At 38.4% G+C, this 21,954-nt stretch overlaps 1 protein-coding gene across 1 annotated transcript in view; it reads left to right on the top strand.

The window, feature by feature from the left end:
• The window catches only part of CTNNA3 (catenin alpha 3), a 1,757,578-nt gene that overhangs the window by 910,771 nt on the left and 824,853 nt on the right, over window positions 1–21,954 (top strand). The window contains exons 8-9 of the mRNA XM_056113567.1: window positions 8,658–8,738; window positions 17,252–17,404. Of these exons, the coding sequence (XP_055969542.1) occupies window positions 8,658–8,738; window positions 17,252–17,404 (234 nt within the window). The remainder of the gene's footprint in view (window positions 1–8,657; window positions 8,739–17,251; window positions 17,405–21,954) is intronic.

Here is a 21,954-nt window from a genome sequence, read left to right as displayed (position 1 = left end):
AACACATATTTCAAGTGAGGGAACATAGTTTCAACCAAATTCTAATTGACTGCACAAACATCTATGCTATTCTGCTCATTTTCAAGAAATTTCTTTTTTAATTTTTTTATTTTATAAGGTGAAGGTGAAGGCTCTCCCGTTGATCGTCGATTTGCTCGAGCGGGCCCAGTAACGTCTCCATTGGAGACTTTGTTGTTACTGTGTCTGGCATATCGAATACTCTCGGTAGCTTGCCGGGCTCTCCGAGAGGGGCAGAGGAATCGAACTTGGGTCGGCCATGTTGGCCGCTTGTAAGGCAAACGCCCTACCGCTGTGCTATCGCTCCAGCCCTATAAAATAGTTCACAATATTTGATTACATTTAAGATTCAGTACCAATCTCACCACCATTACACCTTCCCATCACCATATATCGGCTGTTTCCATCCCAAACCCCAATCCCTGCCCCAAAGCAGAACCGAAATAACATATTTCCCCCTAAGGTTGATTGCCTCCTACTTTGAATCCCATCAAATGTGGTGAGTTACTCTTAGACTATGGATAGAGTGTGTCTTACAAAGTGTTGTGACCTCGAAGTCCAGGAAAAGGTTTACTCGTGTGAAGTTTGGCCCGAATGTGTGGAGAGCAGTTGTGAACATGGAGATGGTTGAGTTCTAGAGTTTTTTTCCTGCCGGGGCTGGGTTCCTTGGGGCAGGGAGGGCTCTCACGTGCCTCCCTCCCGGGTGACCTAAGGGGAACAGCTTGGCGCAGGATCTGTTGGCATGGTGATGGTGAGCGTCGTATTATGCTCCCTTCCGGAGAGAAGAACATCAAGAGATTTCTGTAATTATAAAAATACCAATGTAGGTTTAAGTTCTAGCTCATTCAAGTTGTGTGGTAGTATGGTAGATAAAACCTAAGATAAGTCCTAGCTAAATTTAATCTTACCACTTAACTGAGTTTCCTACGGTGGCAAGATATTTAAATTCTCTGAGTGCCAGTATGCAAACTGTGAGGAGTTATTGTGAATGGCAACTGAGACAATACATATATGAAGCAATTCACTTAAAAATATTTGATGAGCATTGGTTGCCCATGGCTGATTTTCACCAATTCCACCTCATTTGGGGTGGCACCTTTCTTTCACAAACAGTACAAAAGTTCAATACACTTGTAGTTTTCAGTCTATTTTCTTTTGACAGTATAATCATTCTATCCTTATACGTTTATTTTTCAAAACCTGTTTAAAGTTTGAGAATTAACTTTTTTGGCTTCTATAGTTTTCTTATCATAGCACAGAGAATGCTTTTAAAATTTCTTAAGCTACCTTGTCAGTGTTTTTTGTAAAAAAATTCATTTTATTTGTGCTTATCTCTATGTACATCTTTTGTCTCTTCCCTTCTTCCTTCCCTCCCTCCTTTCTTTATTCCTTCCCTTCCTCCCTCCCTCCCTCCTTCTATCCCTCCCTCCTCCCTCCCTCCTTCCCTCCCTCCCTCCTTCCTTTTTTCTTTCTTTCCTTCTTTCCATTTCTTTCCTTCCTTTTCTTTCTTTTCCTTTCATTTTTCTTTTATTTCCTCTTTCTTTTATGGCTTTTGGAGTACACCTGGTGGTAATCAGATACTCCCACCTCAGTACTCAGAGAAAGTGCAGTGCCTGTTCCTACTGCCTACAAAGCAACATGCTGAACTCTCTCATGGCCCCTTGTTTATCCTTCACGCCTAAAACAAACAAACAAACAAACAAAAAAGTGCAATAGAATCTGTGCATATGTGTTGAACATAAAATATTTTTAAAGCTATTTCTACACGAAGCTATGGTAAAAACTTATTTCATGTTTACTATGAGCTTAATATTTCCTATTTAGAGGAAATGTGTCATTTTAAAAGGTTGAATAAAGTGGCACTCATTTATAAAAGACAGTAAAATAACAGCAAAAACATTTGCGTTTTCTAGCTGTTTAAATTGCACATAGATCTGAGGCCAGAGAGATAGTATAACAAGAAGATGCTTGCCTTGCAGGAGGGCAAGCTGGGTTTGATACCTAGCATCTTATATGGTCCCCCTGAGCACCAACAGGAGTGATTCCTGAGTGCAGAGCCAGGAGTAATGCCTGTGTATCTCCAGTGTGACACTAAAACAAAACAATGAATAAATTCCACATTGGGTTGCCTTCCCTTGGGAATATTTTAATTTGATTATGAGTTTGATAAACTTTCTTTTGATTTAAAGCACAACCTTTAGTGCTTCAGAGTTTGTAGTTCTTTTTTCTTTTTATCCTGAGGTTAGCATCATGGCCTTCCTAGTTCAAATGTCTTTTACTTGTGCCCCTGCAGATTTATATCACGCAGAGAAGTTTCTAACACATTTTCATTGGTTGTTTAAGAAAGTCATTGTACAATAAAAGCAACATATTTATTCTATAGTTCAGTTTTAGTGATCATGTTCCCTTCATCAAATTTTAAAGTTAGAAAAGTTCAGAATGGGCAACTCTGTGCTTGGTGAGTTGTGAAAGTTAAGGAAGGACCAGAATTGTGTTATGGGATTTGCCAGAGTTTCTATCTTGTTTTTTTCTATTTCCCTACAAATAAATGTTGTGCACTTCTACCTATGAAAATTACTTGTTTTCAATTTCATGAGGAATGAATCACGTGTAAGTAATTTATCTTCCTCAAGAATTATAGAGGGTGGGGTTCAGAGGGACAGTATATGGATTAAGTCACATGGATGTGACCCACCCAGGTATGCACCCATGACCGGACAGGAGTGATCCCTGAGTGCACACTCTAAGCACCAAAATCAAAGATTAAAAAATATTATAGAGAGCAAAGTGCATTCAGATGGTTAACTGAATGCTAATGACATGAGCTCTCCATGGTCCTTCGGCAGTTCCAGACCTGAAGTCATCGCACTCAGATGACAAAGTCTTGACCTGGCTTTGCCTTTTTGAAATCGCTATTTCATTTTACAGTTCCATTATCTAGTTATCATTGCTGCTGGAAGCCTGAACTCTGGCCCAGATTGTTCTCTTTTCTTTGCTTTCCCTGTATCTCCCAGCCATCATCCTAGCCAACATGCTACAGAGTCCTTAGTTCCGTCTGTTCCTTCACCCCAACAGCCAATGCATCAACTTGAACAAGTTTTATCTCTGTTCTGCACTGTCGCTAAGATTATTGAACTGTTATACCTGCCTCCTCAAATACATTCCATAGACCAGATTCAATCAGATTGATCTGTATGTGTCATTCACTTGCTTAAATTCTTTAAGTCCCAGTTATCTTTCAGTTCTTGACACAGTAAAACTTTCAAGGCTATTGTCTGCTCTCACATTTTTAGGGGATGCAAGTGGAGGAAGGGTGTCCCCAGCAATGTTCTCCCTCCCTCCCTCGCTCCCTCCCTTCCTCCCTTCCTCCCTTCCTTCCTTCCTACCTTCCTTTCTTCCTTCCTTCCTTCCTTCCTTCCTTCCTTCCTTCCTTCCTTCCTTCCTTCCTTCCTTCCTTCCTTCCATGCTTCTCTTTCTTTCTTTCTTTCTTTCTTTCTTTCTTTCTTTCTTTCTTTCTTTCTTTCTCTCTCTTCTTTCTTTCTTCTTTCTTTTTCTTTCTTTCTATCTCTCTCTCTTTGTTTCTTTCTTTCCTCTTTTCTTCCTTTTATGGCTTTTGGGAGCAAAACAGCCTGTTGGTATAGTTGAATAATGCCCAAGCCCTGTAATGAGGTAGACCACTCAAACTGGATGTTCTGGGGCATCAGAGATACCTCCTGCTGTGCTCAGGGGTCCTTACAGTGGCAGGCATCAAGACTGGGACTTCGCACACACCAGGCATCATTCCACCAGTTTGAGTTATCTCCTTAGCCTTTACATCTTAAAAATAAAATATCAAGTACGCTTTAAGGACCTGTGCCTTTTCTCAGACCATCTCTGTCCCATAGAATGACTTTTTCCCGTCATCTTTACCTGGATGACTTCTACATATCTTTCAATACTCAACTGTTAACCTATTCAGAAAGCTTTGCTCAATCCTCATGAGAAAGCTCTCGTGGATAAATGTGATAATCTGGATGCTTTTGTAAAGTACTATATATCCTCTAAAACAGACTTGATAGGCCAGAGGGATGTGATGCAAAGGCGGAGGAAGATAAAGTGTGTTCCTTATCTATAGCCCGCCCTGGTCCATTCCCTAGCAACCAGGCATATGGTGCCCAGAGCACTGCCAGGAGTGACCCTTGAGCACAGAGGCAGAAATAAACCCTGAGTACTGTCAGGTGTCCCCCCCCCCCCCGCAAAAAAACAAACAAAGAAAAAAGGCAGATGCTAGATAGAATATAAGACTGTAATTTTATAGCTGGAGTTTGTATTATCTACCCTTGGGTGCATAGGTAATACAGACTTATTGAGTAGGGTGAATTGCTTATTAAACCAAATGTTTTGAGACATTATAAGAAAGTGTCTTTAAAGAGAATTATTCATTCCTACTGAAAATACAAAAAGGCTCTGTATAAGATTCAGTAATTGAGCTGATTCTTGCACTGACAAAGGCTATGTTGAAGTAGTCTTTATGGGCCCAGTGAGATAGTATAGGTGTTAAGGAACTTACCCTGCATACAGCTGACCTTGGTTCATTCTCTAGCACTAACTTATGTTCCTCTGAATACTGCCATAAGTCATAACCATGCACATAGCCTGAAATAACCCTTGAGAACTGCTGTTTGGCCCAATCCCATCTGCCCCACTACCAAAAAGTCAGTGAACATAGAATACAAGACATGCAAAAGATTTTCCATTGGCAGAGTTTCTGAATTGTAATTTTATTTCTAATAAAACAGAGGACAAATCAAGGTATTTTATTAGCCATTGATGAGTAAACACGGTGCTATATAACATTAGGCTTTGAACACCAGGATTTAGATTGTGTGTGTGTGTATGTGTGTGTGTGTGTGTGTGTGTGTGTGTGTGAATATTATCAACAACAGAGCAAAGGGTTTTAGAGTTCTAATTTAGAACTAATTAGAACTTCACTAGAGACCAAACATTTTGGTGTTTGGTGTTTCTGTTATTGCTCCATGTTTAATTCTTATTCATTTGCAAGGTGACACATAAAAGTAGAAACTGTATGTGTGAATGGAACAAATAAAGATATGTTTTAGAATTATACTGTCCAACACATCTTTCTAAAATGAGAGAAATACTCTTTATCTGTGCTGTACAACTCAGTAACCAATAGACACATGTGCCTATTGAGCATTTCAAATTAAGGAAGTGGGTGATTGAATTTTTAAAGTTATTTAGTTTTAATTAATTTACATTTCAACTTAAATAGCCACAGGTGACTAGTGGCTATCATTTGTACAATATCGCCTTAGAAAGTTCTCTCCAGCAGGGTCCCAACAGGAAACAGATGGAACACTCAAATTAGGATAATTCAAGAAGAGTCTATTTATAAAGGCTTAATCCAAATGTGTGGGCAGGTTTCAAGGAATCACGAAAGTGAGTGCAATTAAGTATGGTTGGTTACATGGGAACAATAGTGAGACAGAATTAACCTAATGAGTTGGAGTTAAGGTTACACGTCTGGATCACCTTAGGACACTATTCGTTATAATGTGAATTAATGGTTGTAATGACTTTTCATTGAATGAAGCCTGTGCTCAAAATCATAGTTTTCTTTAAAGTCTATTTTCTCAGTGTATTGTTTTCTGCCACTGCACAGTAAGTGGTACCTATTCCATTAGCAGAGGTGTCCTGACTTAATGATGGCTCTTGTCAAGACTTCCTTTCGGAGCATCCTGTCTTCTTCACATCTGGGATGTAGGCAGACTCTGACTATTATTTGTGGCTGCGTTTTAATATTCTGCCCTTTCTGTCTCCCACTTCAGCACATACAATTCAACCTTCCGTACTAGCTCATTGCATGATGATTTGTTAAGGCTTTGAAAACAGAAGGAATGAGGGCTTTTAAGCAGGATGGGGCTATTTCTCCTTGCTTTATTTATTTTTATGCCACACAAAAGGAATAAAGAGGCATAAAATGGCTTGGCTGAAGCTAAATAAATCTGGATAAATAGAGCAAGGGCCTAATAAAAAGCTGGAGGTGAAAAAGAAGAAGGTTAAGGAGGGAAAGGAAGAGAGGTGGGGAGTTTTTATTTTCTGCAATGATAGGGGAATGTTTATTATTATCCGTGGTATAACATGTCTTGGACCCACTGAGACATTTTAAACTAAGGTTTAGCTTTTGGTAAAAATTAGGAAATCATCTTTATAGTCCTTATTGAATCTCTTATGCTGTCACATCCTGTTACCATTTATTAAAGTTTTGTGTGCTTCTGCTGTTAAGTCTGACAAAGCTGGCATCTTTTAGTTGTTGTGATGAATCATGTCACAAAATCTCATGAGATTTTATCACCAACAGCACCAACAGAATTCTCCAATATTGTTACTGTTGCCCGTGTGTGTGTGTGTGTGTGTGTGTGTGTGTGTGTGTGTGTGTGTGTATACGGTGGGGGCACATGGGTGTGTGTAGGAGGTGTGGAAAAGGGAGTGTCTTCTTATCTACTCTGCCCCCTTTTGATAATCTCTACATTTAAGTGAAAGGAGATGGGATGCAGAGCTAACATTTTCTGAAATAGACAAAAAGGGTTAGATTCTTTAGGTAAAGTTAAAAACTATCTTATAGTTTATTATGTATTTGTTTATGCATAGTTAAGTAATGCTAAAATTTCTTCTGGAATCAAGTGGGACAACGTTCTGGTATATAGTAGGTCCTTACAATGACTATAAAGAATATTTAACTAAGTTCTGAATCAAGTCAATGAAATTCAGTAAGTTCTGCGCAAGTTAGTATTGGGGGCCAAATAACATTCAAGATATACTTATAATAAAGACTTAAATGATATAAATGTAAGGATCATTCATAAAAGCAACTTATTAGAGAGTTTCCAACATAAGATTGAAAAATAGAGAGTTGTGATTAACGCTTGAGCAGAGTGGTTGAAAGTTCATCGATAACGATCACGATCATCCTGTTGTTCGTCGATTGCCTGGAGCAGGCAGGCCCCAGTAATGTCTCTTTCATCCTAGCCCTGAGATTTTAAAAAGTGCCATATTCAATGCTCCTTTCAGGGATAGGAGTAGCTGTAAAAATTGTTGAGGAATAGGTAGGAAGGATTTCAATAGTTTTGAGAGATACTCAAGTCACAGGTATATTATCCTCTTAGAAGAGATAGAAACATATGGGATATTGTTACTACAAATTATTGTGCTGGAGACTATGGTGATTAAATAGTAGGTAAGGCAGACTATAGGTATTCTTGGTCTTCTTGTAAAGAATTCTTTCTACTTGAAGTATAGATTTATGGGATAGGAGAGATAGCACAACTATCTTTGGAGTATAGAGCACTAGCTTTGCATGCACTTTGAGCCTTGACATCATATATGGTCCCTCAAGACCTGCCAGAAGTGATTCCCTGAGCACAGAGCCATTAGTCAGCCCTGAGCACTACCTGGTGTGCGAAATCCCTCATCCCCTACAGAAAAATTATAAATTGATATATGAAATGGTGCTTTCTGGTCAACTTTTTGCCTCAGTGTCCTTCAAAGTATCCCTGATGTTCATTCCTTCAGTTTTCAGCTGTTTAAACTTGCCTTCCTGATTTTCAAGGTCTTCTTTCGGAACCCTTTTCAGTTTATTAATTTAAATAGCAGCAATATTCCTAGAGGTGAATCGCCTAATAATTTTTCAATCTTTTATACACGATATCACTTAAAAAAAGTGTGATTAGATTCAATTCAATTGTCTCCCACAAAAGTAATATGTAGAAAATACCAACCAAGGTGACTCTCTCTGTGCTTAATAGCCTAAAGATTTAGGTTAAGGAAAGAACGGTTCTGCTCAAAGAATGAAAAGGTGTTGCACAAATTATCTTAAGGAGCCAAAGACAGCATCCAGCTCTCAGTTGAAACAATTTGTTCTTGGAATATTGTCAGCTAAAATTGTGGTCAACTCTTGCAAATTGTATGAATTTGCACTGCATATTTTATTTAGTGCTTAGCAAAACTCCAATATGGCTCTGCATAACTTACAGAATACACCATGAAAATGACTTCAGAAACTCCTACAGAAGTTGACAAATTGGGCATCTAATGCTTTTAAGCTAATTGCATGCTTAGCAGTTAGAGTAGACTTGTTAAGAATGAAGATCAGAGTTTCTTGAAAACAGTGTTCTGCCTGCTGCTGCACTGAGTACCACCCAGCCTTGTATCAGGAATGTTATGGAAGCTTCAAGAAAATAATGTGAGCTTTAATCACCATTCTTCTTGATTTTAAGTGAAGAATCATATCATGAATCATATATAATATCCTGGCAGTTTTGAAACCTATTCTAGAATTTTCTAGCTTTTTAAAAAAATTAATTAATTGATTAATTAATTAATTTGACTTTTTGGCTCACAACCAGTGATGCACAGGGGTTACTCCTGACTGCACTCAGGAATTACTCCTGGAGGTGCTCCTGGGACCATATGGGATGCTGGGAGTCAAACCCGGGATGGCACATGCAAGGCAAATACCCAACTCACTGTACTATTGCTCCAGCCCCAGTTTTTTTATTTTAATTAACATTAAAAAGTATATTACTAAGTGACAGTGTAATATGATACCACTATTTGCTTCTTCATTTTCTCTCTTGCAGGCTGGAAAGAAGGAAAGGAGTAACACCCTGAATATTGCGATAGACAATATGTGCAAGAAGACCAGAGACCTTCGCAGACAGGTAAGGGAAAAGAGATTTGGAGATAGAATCCTGTGGAATAAGTCCTATTTTTTCCATTTCTATAGTATTTGTTTTGTTCTTTGGAAATTAATTTGGAATACAAAAGAGAAGTTATAAGTATAGTTCTTTCCATATGTACATATCTAAGACTGCTTTGTGGCAGTTGTAAAGTAGAAGAAAAGAATATAACTTCAAATCATTCATTCATTCATTCATCATCCTGTTATTCGTCGATTGCCTTGAGCAGGCCCCAGTAACGTCTCTTTCATCCTAGCCCTGAGATTGTATTCAAGGCTCTTTAGGAGAATGAGACCCATCATTGTTACTGATATTTGGCATATTGGGTACGCCACAGGGAGTTTGCCAGACTCTGCCCTGTGGGCAGGCTACATTTGATAGCCTGCAAGTTTGTCCAAAGTAGGAATGAGATAATAAGATGTCATAAAAAGATGTCCTGATAAGATGTCGCGCGACCACGAATGCAGCCGCGCGGTTCCAGGACCTGGATTTTATAGTCTCTGAGTCTTGGCCGTTGATGGGATTACATGGCGCCAGGGGGCCAGGTGGTGGGTGTCACCCCTGCCTACTGGAATTTGGAGGATCTGGGTGGAGGATGCTTGACTCCAATCCGAGTAGGCTTGGAGATCTCGGCCCCGGAACCCCGGAACTTCAAATCAGACTGGGTTAAATTCAAATTCTGCTGCTGCCCCATCAACTCTTCGATGCTAGAGACACATTTATCCTCCCTGAGTCTCTTAGTCTAAAACTCATTTACTCAGGTATTGTGGGATTATGATGTTAAGTAAAAAGTTTATCTGTGCCTGGATAACGTAAGGTTTTAGGGAATGTTGGTAAATTGATTCCATTACATTAAAAACTGAGTTTATTATCCAAATACCTGCCACAAACTGCTAGTAATTCAGAGACCTTACACATTTCCCTGTTCCATTTTTTCAAGAATGCGCCAAAGTTAATTTCTGAACAGAAATTGGATGTTTAGCTTTCGGTCATCAGGAACATAGTATTAAAAGGTATTTCATTATATAGTTTAGAAATCTGGCACCATGCCACTGTTTAGTACTTTTCTCTGGAAATATGAATGGTTAGCCATTTTAAGAACTTTGTTTTTATTCCTTTTCATTATTTAATAACTAGAGTTGTTTTACATATAGAACTTTAACTTGATCACCATAAATTCATAAAAGAGAAGTGAAAGCTTTTCCACCATAAGTTTTTAATGCAATATATTAGTTTCGTTTAATGGGAAAAATTAGTAAAATGGCCTGAATAATCTATCTATTTATAAGTAAATTTATAAATGGAATAAATTGAGGTCCCCGACCAGTTAATATATGCTGCATAAAAACATAATTTTCAAAGTTGGGAAAATTCCAGCTTTCCAAATGTATGACCTTAATGCAAATTCTGTCTCTAATAACAGTTCTTACAATCATAGAATGTAGTAGTCGAAGGAACTTAGTACAATCTGTTCAGACATGGACAGGAGAGCACATGGGTATTGGTGAGGAGACTTGCCTGAGGAAGGGACATTATACCCAGAACCTAATTTTAGCACTCAGAACCACTGGTCCTCAGGACCACTGGCCCTCAGGAGCATCCCCATACAAGATGCAGGCCTTCATTTTCAGGATTTCTATCTGTCCTATGAATTTCTCAGAGAACTTGATAGATATTGTTTCTATGAGCAATAAACAGTTATAAAAATTCATAAATATCAACAATTTTTCATTCCTGTCTCCTCCCTCTGTATCGTCTTTATCAATCAGATACATCAACAGCTCATCGACATTTACCCCTCCAAAGTTTTGGGAACCTTATTTGTCTTTAAAAATTCAATATAAGCTATCCTTTGTGTATAATACTTTGTGTGAGCTTAGCCAACAAAAATATAAGATGTCCAGTGAAATGTGAATTGCTATCATTTGAATCTATTTTATTCTTTGGTTTGGGAACCACACCCAGTGGTATTTAGCGGCTACTCCTGACTTGGTGCTTGGAGCTGCTCCCAGTGCTACTTGGGGGAACATTCAAAGTCACGCTTGAACCTGGCCTCTAACCTTCAAGCATTATCTCTAATCTCTGTCTCTCCATTGCTTTGGTTAAGTACTGTGGCATAATAAATCATCACAAGCAATAGAAAGACTTGTACAGTGTCTCTTGATTCCACGAATTTACTGGGGTCTAAAGGGTCAGGTCTGGAATATTTCCACTTGTGGGCTGCCATGTAGTCTCAGTCAAAGGGTTTTTCTTCTCTGGGTTGAGGGGTGTGTAAACTGACACCTCAGTATAACTTTGTGTTCCCTCTCTCCATCTAGTGTGTAAGCAACTGAAGTGCTTCCATGAAGCTTCTCTCTCATGTAGATTAGCCTGAATCTCTTACTTAACGGAATGCCATAGAAAGGAAAGATGGACACTTCCAGGCTTCTACTTCAAGCGTCAAAGTAACGCAATGTTATGTTCTTCCTTGTTCTATAGATCCAAATAATCACACACAACGGAAGAGAAAAGCTCTAGCTCCTATGGCAGAAGTGGCTTATGGTACAGAAAGAATTTTTCAGATCTAATTTTGGAGGCATGTAAAGTTTCCATTGCCATTGAGAGAGATAGTTGTTATGACTTGTTCTCAGTATCCTCACTTACCCTCCCCACGACTTCATTTTCAATTGTGATGTATTTGCTTTGGGCATTAATAAAAGCTAGTTTAAACATCCACATGAGTCATCTCCACCCTTTCTTATTCTTGAAAATCTTATCATTTGGTCTGAAGAATATTTTATATACACTTTCCACACTGAAAGCAGAAACCTTCTATCCTTAGAATGCTCTTATTTGCATTATTCAATATAATTTTTTGGTTCTACATCTGTTTTTATTTATTGGATTTTAGTAACTAACTTACTTAACCTTTCAATAAATACTTCCCAGCTTTCTGTCCGTTCATCCTAATTCCATTGCTTATTCATGGAATCCCATCAGCAACACAGAAACAAATGTTGGTTGAGGAAATTGTTAGATTTCTGTAATGATGAGGTAGATTGTCTAAACATATTTGGGGAAAAGAAAAGCATATATTTTGGGGAAAAAAGGTGAAATGTCCTTTGAGCTATCCTAGCCTTAATTTGTTTGAACACCTCGTTCTATGATTTCCTCCTAACTTGCTGTACAGAAAACAGAAACCAAAGTCCTTGGCATGGTGGTGTTCATGGTGTTCAGGTTCTGCATAATGCTCTCTAGCTTCATGCTTAAAGGTAAAGGTAAAAGGCCCTCCCGTTGATCGTCGATTTGCTCGAGCGGGCCCAGTAACGTCTCCATTGGAGACTTTGTTGTTACTGTGTCTGGCATATCGAATACTCTCGGTAGCTTGCCGGGCTCTCCGAGAGGGGCGGAGGAATCGAACTCGAGTCGGCCATGTTGGCCGCTTGTAAGGCGAACGCCCTACCCGCTGTGCTATTGCTCCATTATCAATTTTTCTTCTCCTTCTGCTTCTGTTTTCAACTTCTTCTTTTCAACATATTAAGACATTAACCCCTTCTTTGACCTAAAGTCTACTTCCTATTTGCCAATTTTTTTTATTACTTTCTTCTATCACCCACCCACCTACCTACCAATTCATCTCCCGCACACACGCATTTATAGATATATAGACAGTTCTACTCAGTGACTTCCTTTTTGCACTACTCCTACCAAACCTCTAGTACGATGAAGGTCAACATTAGTATAAATACTCTTTCACCCATAAACTATTTGCTATTTTAACAATCTGAAATTATTTTCCTTCCCAGACCGTGTAGACTATATTGTAATTCTTTTCCAACAATGACCATTTTTGTTTAAATTTTTATTTTTAATGTGTTTTCCCTCCCACTAAATTTTATTCTTTATAATATATATGACAACATTTTCCATTTACTAAATGAGGTCTATTGTTCTCTACTAAGTGTAGTCTAATTACAGATTTTTACCCCTCAAACCAGAAGTGTTCTGTTATCTTAGCTTCTTAAATGAGTCAACTTACTGAATATCATCCAGCTAACAAATCAATTCAAAGTTTGACAAGATTTATTCAGTTCTAGTCAAAATTTGTAACCAACAAGTCAGGGGCTACACTCAGGACAAAATATAGGTCACTATACTTTCTTTGTGCCATCGCGATCACGATCATCCTGTTGTTCTTTGATTGCCTCGAGCAGGCACCAGTAATGTCTCCTTCATCCTAGCCCTGAGCTTTTATAGGGTGCCATATTCAAGGATCTTTCAGGGTTAGGAGAATGAAACTCATAATTGTTACTGGTATTTGGAGTATTGGGTATGCCACGAGGAGTTTGCCAGACTCTGCCGTGTGGGCAGGTTACATTCGGTAACCTGCCATGTTGTCCAAAGTAAGAATGTGAGGAATGTCCTAAAAAGTTAAGCAGCCTGGATACCGAGGGTCAGAAATACCTGGGTTAGAATTCTTTGATTTTCTATGATGAGGTATAAGCGAGCATTCACTCTGCAGCCGCTGGAGTTGCAATTGTGAATGAATTGGGTGGCCAATGGTAAATTCCTAAATATGTCTTTGCATCCATATGAGTTTAATAGTAATTCCTGTATCATACCTACTTTAGCAATTTATTTTCGTCAGCCAGTTTCTGGTTGCTTTTTCCTATTAGGCTTCTCCCCAGATATCCAGAAAACAGGACCTTGAAGAAGTGACAGTCATTCTTGTCTTTTTCCCCATCTGATGACATGTGCTTAGGAAGATGTCAGAGTTTGGCCTTAGGCCTCCCCTAAATATAGTGAATATAGAATGCAGAGGGCAGCTTAGGTATCTTCTCTCTCTTTTTTTTGTTTGGAGATCCAAGAGGTACTTTGTGCCATACTCATTATAAAATATTAAATTTTCATAAAATAAAACTATTATATTGACACAGTAGATGAAAACTGAATACATTTATTCATATTTTATTGAGTTGTGAAAGTCATATTTCACTAGTTCAATTAAATATATATGACATTAATGAACATAGCTGGAGCGATAGCACAGCGGGTAGGGCATTCGCCTTACAAGCGGCCAACATGGCCGACCCGAGTTCGATTCCTCCGCCCCTCTCGGAGAGCCCGTCAAGCTACCGAGAGTATTCGATATGCCAGACACAGTAACAACAAAGTCTCCAATGGAGACGTTACTGGGCCCGCTCGAGCAAATCGACGATCAACGGGAGGGCCTTTACCTTTACAATGAACATAGATAAAATTTTTTAGTTCCCTGAGGACTATTTTCTAAATCACTTACACTTTTCATTACTCTTCCTCTTATGGTATCATTCTTTCTACTTCTTTATTTGGTTAGGGTAGGGAACAGTTCTTAGAGTTTTTACATACAGTTTTCATTTTTTTGGTTCCCATTTCAGAGGAACATTTTATTTGAGATCTCAAACCACTTGCAACAGTGGAAGTAGAAAAAATGATGCCCCAAAGCTTTTTGTTAAACTGTGAAGAGAGAAGATATAAAGCCCCATGGTTTGGTGCCTGACATCTTTCATACCAAGCTACAAAGAGGTATTTATTGAAAATGTGTGCCTCTGAGCACTGTTCAACTCCTACTGACTTATAGTGTTGTGACATCTCAGGCTGTTCTATTTCTGCATTGTTTCACTGTATTACTTTTTAATTTAAGGGGAGTATATCATTCAAGAGAGGAGAATGGAATTTTCCATTAGGAAGAAAATTTCTATGCAAATATTTCAGATTCCATTAGGTTGTATTCACACGTATAGATGTCTAATAGTTGAGAGGAGGGTCAGGCTGCATCTGATGGTGCTCAGGGACTTCTCCTACGTCTTTGCTTGATGATACCTCCAAGGGGTGCTTGGGGATCATATGGTACTTTCTATATGAAAAATTTATATATATAAAAAGTCATATACAGCATATCATATATCATGTCATATAGAATATTGAGCCAGGTAAGAGTTTTAACTTATGTACTATTCATCAGGATCATCTTAATTTCGGTCCCTTTATTTCATTTATCTTTAAAATTAGATATAAAACTGATTGTCTTCTTGAATTGAATTTTTTGCCATCATTCTCTTAGATTACTTTCATTGTACTATTTAATAGCTCTCACTACTCCACTAGATTGTAAGGCACCATAAATTTTCAGCTTACCATTTTCCACAGCACCTTACTTCTGTTTGGAAGACAAGGTCATATTGTTCAAAAAAAATTTGTTGAATTGAATGCATTAGGAAGATTCAGGAGGTCTAGGGTATAAGTTTGTTTTATAGGAAGTTATTTACAGACCACTGATGTGCTTATTTGAAAGCTTGTCTTTTGGTAGTTGTCCATTTGCTTTCTTCATTTTTCCTAGTCATTTCTTTAGTATCTTTTTAGAGTTACTCTTTTACCTGTGTAACTTTTTGTTTTGTTTTGTTTTGGGGTCCTACCCAGCTTTGATCAGGGCTTACTCCTAGCTCTGTAGCCAGAACTCATGCTTAGTGAGGGTCAGAGGAACAGATGTGATGCTAGGCCCTGCTCAACTGTGTGTAAGTGAAGCACCTTACTTGTTATACTATCTCCCTGACCCCATTGCCAGTATGGCTCTTATAGATTGTACTATTTCCTTAAATTTCTTAGATATTTCCTTTAGTGTGTGAAACACTCTCCAGATGGTCTAATCATTCCCTTGACTTGAGTTTACCTTCATTGTGTATTCTGAGTTTCAACCACATGCATCTAAGAACACTTTCCTACCTGATGAAAATGGAAGGAAAAGAATTGGATCCCTATCTTCCCTATCTTTATAGGGAAGGTCACTTAAACTATTATGCTCTTAGATTCCTTCTACTTTTCACTCATGTATAAGAAAGTAACGCAAGTCATACCACCCAGCTCAAGTCTCAAAACTGTGCTCTGTTTAATGACTTTCCAAGTGTACTCTTTAAGAACATTGAACACATTACTCATTCATTTAAGGTCTTCTTCTTGCCTTATAATCCCTTATGACCTGTATTTCCTGTTCTTCTAAATGCTCGATAAATATTAATTAGTTGCCATTAGTTATTTGGTTTTCTTAGTGCCGAGCAAAATCTTTTATTGAGGATCATCCTATAAGATTTGTTAAACTGTTGATAAGCTGAAAAATTAGTAGATAGATAAGAAAAGGATGGCTTCTCTTTGGCGGAGATACTTTTATTTTCTCAGAAGTCTATAATTATGATTATATTATCCAATGACTATTACAGGTGGTGGTATTTTTTACGTGTTTATTCAATCTAATTCCTTGAAAATGTATCATTAATTCTTTTTTTAAAACCAAAATAACCTAATTGTCTTTGACTTGAAAAATTATCCTAAAATATGTTTCCTAGAAGATAAATGACAGCTGAGACATTAGTTTGTTTGAATTTATTATTTAGAATTTATCATATTTTTTAAAGGGATGGGCTGGAGCGATAGCACTGCGGGTAGGGCGTTTGCCTTGGAAGCGGCCAATATGGCCCAGACGGGTTCGATTCCTCCGCCCCTTTTGCAGAGCCTGGTAAGCTACTGAGAGTATCCTGCCCACACGGCAAAGCCTGGCAAACTCCCCATGACATATTCGATATGCCAAACACAGTAACAACAAGTCTCACGATGGAGACATTACTGGGCCTACTTGAGCAAATTGATGAACAACGGGAGGACAGTGACAGTGATTAAGGGACTAAACAAAAATCCTTGAAACCATTCATTGTCATTTACATTATTAATAAAACATTTATAATATTATCCTTAAGGGTTCAAATAAATATACATGAAATTTAATTTTCATTTGCAGTTTTAAATTTCAGGACATATCTAGGGAGTGAAGCAGTTAGCTGTGCCATTCATAAATTTACACATAATCCAATTTAAAAGATATTAATTGTAGCATAATGTTATACTTGTTTTACAACTTTAGGTGTGAGGGAAAGAACAATTAATGCAAATGGAGAAAATTGGACATTAGTCTCATTTATTATTTTCTTGGCTCGATTAATCTGTTATCAACTGGCTTAATCAGTGATCTAACTTAGTTTAATTGCCATGAAATCTACAATTTAGCTAATCAGAATTTATCATCAGTTCCTTTAACAAGACAGAAAACAATTAATAGTTCTATAATTGTGAAAATACATGATGTACATTGTTGTTTGTACACATGCATAATCATTACAATGAGGCAATTACTTTGAGGGAAGGTTAGAATATTACCACTTATAAACTGACCTCTAGGCTAAATATAATTTAATAAAAATAATGATTTTTTTGAGCAATAGAAATAATTTCAATGTCATGCTTTTACTGTTTATGTTTTCTAGTTATGTCTTTACTTTTGAAACAATAGTAATACATTTTTGAATTTATAAATTTAGTTATTTTTGCCAAAATTGTTAAAATGGAATTTATAGTTACTAAAATGATGAAAAATAGGAAATACATAATATAAAAAGCAAACCTTTTCTCTTTTTAAAATTTCTCCTCAGCTCCGTAAAGCTATTATAGATCATGTGTCAGACTCCTTTTTGGACACAACAGTTCCACTTTTGGTTCTCATTGAAGCTGCCAAGAATGGCCGGGAAAAGGAAATAAAAGAATATGCGGCAATATTTCGTGAACATACCAGTAGGCTTGTAGAGGTAAGTGCGCTAGAAATGTGACTACTCTGAACTCAATACAATGAGTCTTTTATGCACTGTTTTACAGTTGATGTGTGCTCAAATGAAAACGTTTTACAATTTATTACAAATGAAGCACAGTTGAATCAATATGTCAAATAACAGAAACAATCCTCATTGGCTTGGGAAAAGGTAACATTTATTGAAACGGGTCTTATGAAATTGGGATCAATACATTTTTTTAGAATTTATTTCCAAGGTATAAAATAACGGACTAAATGTAGATATGTTGTTCTATTCTTGTAAAAATTATCTTCCTATACTCACTCAAAAGTGTAAAATATTCTTCTGCCATTTTTTTATTTATATATCATCTCTTCACGATTGTTTTATACATTCAGTCTTTTAAATAACAAGTCAACTTTAATGTAACCATAGAGCATGAGATATAGTAACAGATAATAGCTAACTAGGCCTGGTGGGCTTACTCATGTCTCATTTGAGTCCAGAATGTTTAAACTCTGATCCTGATCCTCTGATCCTTAGAAGATAGATACGAAAGTGGTCCTTTAATTTGGGGAGCACGGTAGCATACTACTGAACTGATCTTGAAGTTTTGGGGAAAATAATCAAATCTATTGTGCTATGGATATCAATCGTACAACCATAGTATTAAGAACCTGAGGGGAGCATTTCTAATACGAGTACGGTGAAAGTACTTAAAGACCAGAAATCAGTAACAAAAAGGGGAAATATGAATAACCATATTCGCATGCCAGCTTTTATTTCATTCTTCTTGGACGCACTCAAGGTGACTGTACTCGCTGTTTGTGACTCGTGTCTATTTGCATTGAAAATTGACCATGCTATGCCAGTTCTTAAAAGTTTCTAATCTTAGGCTTTCGTACTGAATGTGAACTCATTTTCAGCAAGTTTTTTGAGGTTCAGTATAAGTAGTAAAATTTGTGACTTTCACTTACCTTTGTGTTGGGCAGACAGAACTGGACAATTCATTCTTTTGTATCTCTCATAAAATTGTATTCAAAAGTTGACTGGGATGATGCCTCCATAGGTCTTATAGACTAGACATACAACTTGGCCTATTCACATTACTCAAAGCACATTAGCTGTCAATTGGGAGCTTACCCACGGTTGTCAACAGGAGCACCTATGTATGACCTCTCTTTGTGGCTTCAACTTCTCACAGCATGGATGCTGGTTTCTGAAATGAAAAGTACCAGGATTAGCAGCAGCAGATAATGGAAGCTAACACTGTCTTAATACCTGGTTGCAGATTTGATGGAGTAGAGCACAATTTTCACTATATTCTGTGGGTTAAAAAAATTTTGTTCACTCCATGGTTTAGAGGCCAGCCGCACACTCCAGGGGTAAAGGTAGCTCAGATAGAAAAGGGAGCACCAAATAAAGGGTGCTGGGAAGATCTGCCCAGGATGGGAGATGCCTGCTGAAGGCAGGACTGAACATGATTGCCACCCAATGTCTCTTCTGCAGACCACAGCACTCAAAAGGAGAGATAGAACAAAAGGGAGTGCCCTGCCACACAGGCAGGGTGGAATGGGGGATGGGGGGTGGGAGGGATACTGGGATTGGTGGGGGTGGAGAATGGGCACTGGTAGTGGGATGGGTACTCAATCATTGCATAACTGAAACCCAAGCACAACAGCTTGTAAGTCTACAACTGTACCTCATGGTGTTTCACTAATAAAACAAAAACAAAAACAAAAAAACCCCTCAATGATAGAAAAGTCTTGAAAGTGGACCTCGGTCTGGGGAAGAAGGTAGCTGGAATAGAGAAGGAATCCTAAGTCAATGATGGTTGGAGGGATCGTTTGGGATGGGAGATGTGTACTGAAGTAGATAAAGGACCAAACATGATGGCCTCTCATTATCGGTATTGCAAACCATAATACCCATAAGTAGAGAGAGAGAGTAAGAGGAAAATTGTCTGCAGGGAAAGAGGTGATACTTGGTGGTGGGGTACGGATATTGGGGACATTGGTGGTGGAAAGATGTACGCTGGTGGAGGGAAGGATGTTTGATCATTGTATGAATGAAACTCAAATATGAAAGTTTTGTAATTGTAGCTCACTGTGATTCAGTAAAAAAATAAGTGGAAAAAAATCACAGAGTCAACCTACATGTAAGTTGTAGTCATTGAAGCTCTACTTTTCAAGTGAAGAAAAAGCAAAGTATTTATGGCCATTTTTTTCATTGAATACAATTCTCAGAGCTTCAGCTGTTTTATCTCTAAAGAGTGGAGATGAAATGAACAGATATTTTGTCACAGAAGAAACCCAAATGGCTAAAAGGCACATGAGAAAAAGCTCTTCATCACTAATCATCAAAGAGATGCAGATCAAAACGATGAGATATCATCTCACACCACAGAGACTGGCTCACATCCACAAGAGCAAAAGCAACAGATGCTGGCACAGATGTGGTGAGAAAGGGACTCTTCTTCACTGCTGGTGGGAATGCCAACTGGTTTAGCCCATTTGGAAAACAGATGACCGGTTAAAGAAACTTTGATACATCTACACAATGGAATACTATGCAGCTGTTATAAAAGATGAAGTCATGAAATTTACGTACAAGTGGTTCTACATGGAAAGTATCATTCTAAGTGAAATGAGTCAGAAAGAAAAGGACAGACATAGAAAGACTGCATTCATCTGGGGAATATAAAGTAACAGAATGGGAGATGAACACCCAAGAATAGCTGAGATAAGTACCAGAAAGTCGGCTCCATGACTTGAAAGCCGGCAACAGATGCTGGGGGAAAAGGCAGCTTAGATAGAGAAGGAAACACTAAGTAAAGGGTGTTTGGAGGATTCGCTCGGGATGTGAGATGCATGCTGGAAGTAGACTATAGATCGAACATGATGGCCACTCAATACCGCTATTGCAAACCACAATACCCTAAAGAAAAGAGAGAGCAAAAGGGAATTTCTGCCACAAAGGAGGGGTGAGGTAGGAGGGGATGGGATGGGAGGGTGACTGGGTTCATTGGTGGTGGGAGAATGGGCAATGGTGAAGGGATGGGTACTCGGTCACTGCATAACTGATACCCAAGTACAAAAGTTTGTAAGTCTACAAGTTTACCTCATGGTGTTTCACTAATAAAAAAAAGAAAGTCACATGAAAAATAAAAGAGTGAAGATAAAGATAATGTATAAAGGAACAACAATTTCTACAATTCTATGATCCCCAAAATACTATTTGTAATTGAGAGAATTCTAGTTTCCTAAGACAGAGAAATACACAGGAGAAAATGAAAATGGTTTTTAGCTATGCTGCTTACATACTAGGTTTTATATAAATTTATATATATACATGCAAACACTGGAGCAATAGCACAGCGGTAGGGAGTTTGCCTTACACGCAGCCAACATGGCCGAGCCGAGTTCGATTCCTCCGCCCCTCTCAGAGAGCCCGGCAAGCTACCGAGAGTATCTCGCCTGCACGGCAGAGCCTGGCAAGCTCCCCGTGACGTATTCGATATGCCAGACACAGTAACAACAAAGTCTCCAATGGAGACGTTACTGGGCCCGCTCGAGCAAATCGATGATCAACGGGAGGGCCTTAGCTACTTTACATGCAAACACATAAATTATATAAATGTACATAATATATGTGTATATATAATGTGTACACACAGACACACAGACAGACACATGTGTGTGTGTGTATATATATATATATATATATATATATATATATATATATATTCAGTTATGTGTGAGTCTCAGCCAGAGCATCCAGAAAGCATCCTGGAGCGTGGTGGCGGCGGCTGGGTAGTGGAGGTAGTGGAGGTCTACCGGTGAGGTATTTCTCTGGTATTGGTAGGGATAGATTGGGTCTTCTGTGTCCAATCCAATCCCTGGGTCTCTGGTGGTTAGTGGAAACAGACAGGGCAGGGCAGGGTGGGGCCCCTGATTTTAATCCCTTCCTCACCTGTAGTTGGTGGGAGCAAGCAGAGAATCTCTGTCTCTGGGTCCGTTGAGCCTGGAGTCCAAGGTCTCAGAGTTCCTCTTATCTTGTTCTGTGGGGTTTCAGTTGTGCATGAGTATCAGCCAGAGAGTCTGGAAAGCGTCCTGGTACATGGCAGCAACTGGGTAGTGGAGGTAGTGGAGGTCGTAACGCCAGCCTGTCCTTCGCCAACTACAAGACCAAGATGACTGCCCTCCGCCATCCTGATGGATCTATCACACCTTCCAGAAGGGCAATGGAGAAGATTATCCATGACTTCTACTCAGATCTCTTCGATAGCCATGTCCACCTGGCGACATACCAAATTACACAGGATGGATATGTCTTTCCCAATGTTCTCCTGTGGTCTATGTCTGAGGCAAGCATATATATATATATATCAAGAAGGAAAAGTATATACATATATATATATATACATATCGAGAAAGAAAAACAACATTGGGATCCTTGGGAGAGGGATGTGAACACATTGGTGATGGGATGGTTATGGAGTCGGAATTATGTGCATGAGAAACTTTTTTTTTTTGCATGAGAAACTCTTATGAACAGTATTGTAAACT

Source organism: Sorex fumeus, unplaced genomic scaffold, assembly GCF_029834395.1.
Source record: "Sorex fumeus unplaced genomic scaffold, SorFum_2.1 ptg000020l, whole genome shotgun sequence".
In the NCBI taxonomy this organism is placed as follows: domain Eukaryota; kingdom Metazoa; phylum Chordata; class Mammalia; order Eulipotyphla; family Soricidae; genus Sorex; species Sorex fumeus.
This window is presented reverse-complemented; position numbering and strand designations above follow the sequence as displayed.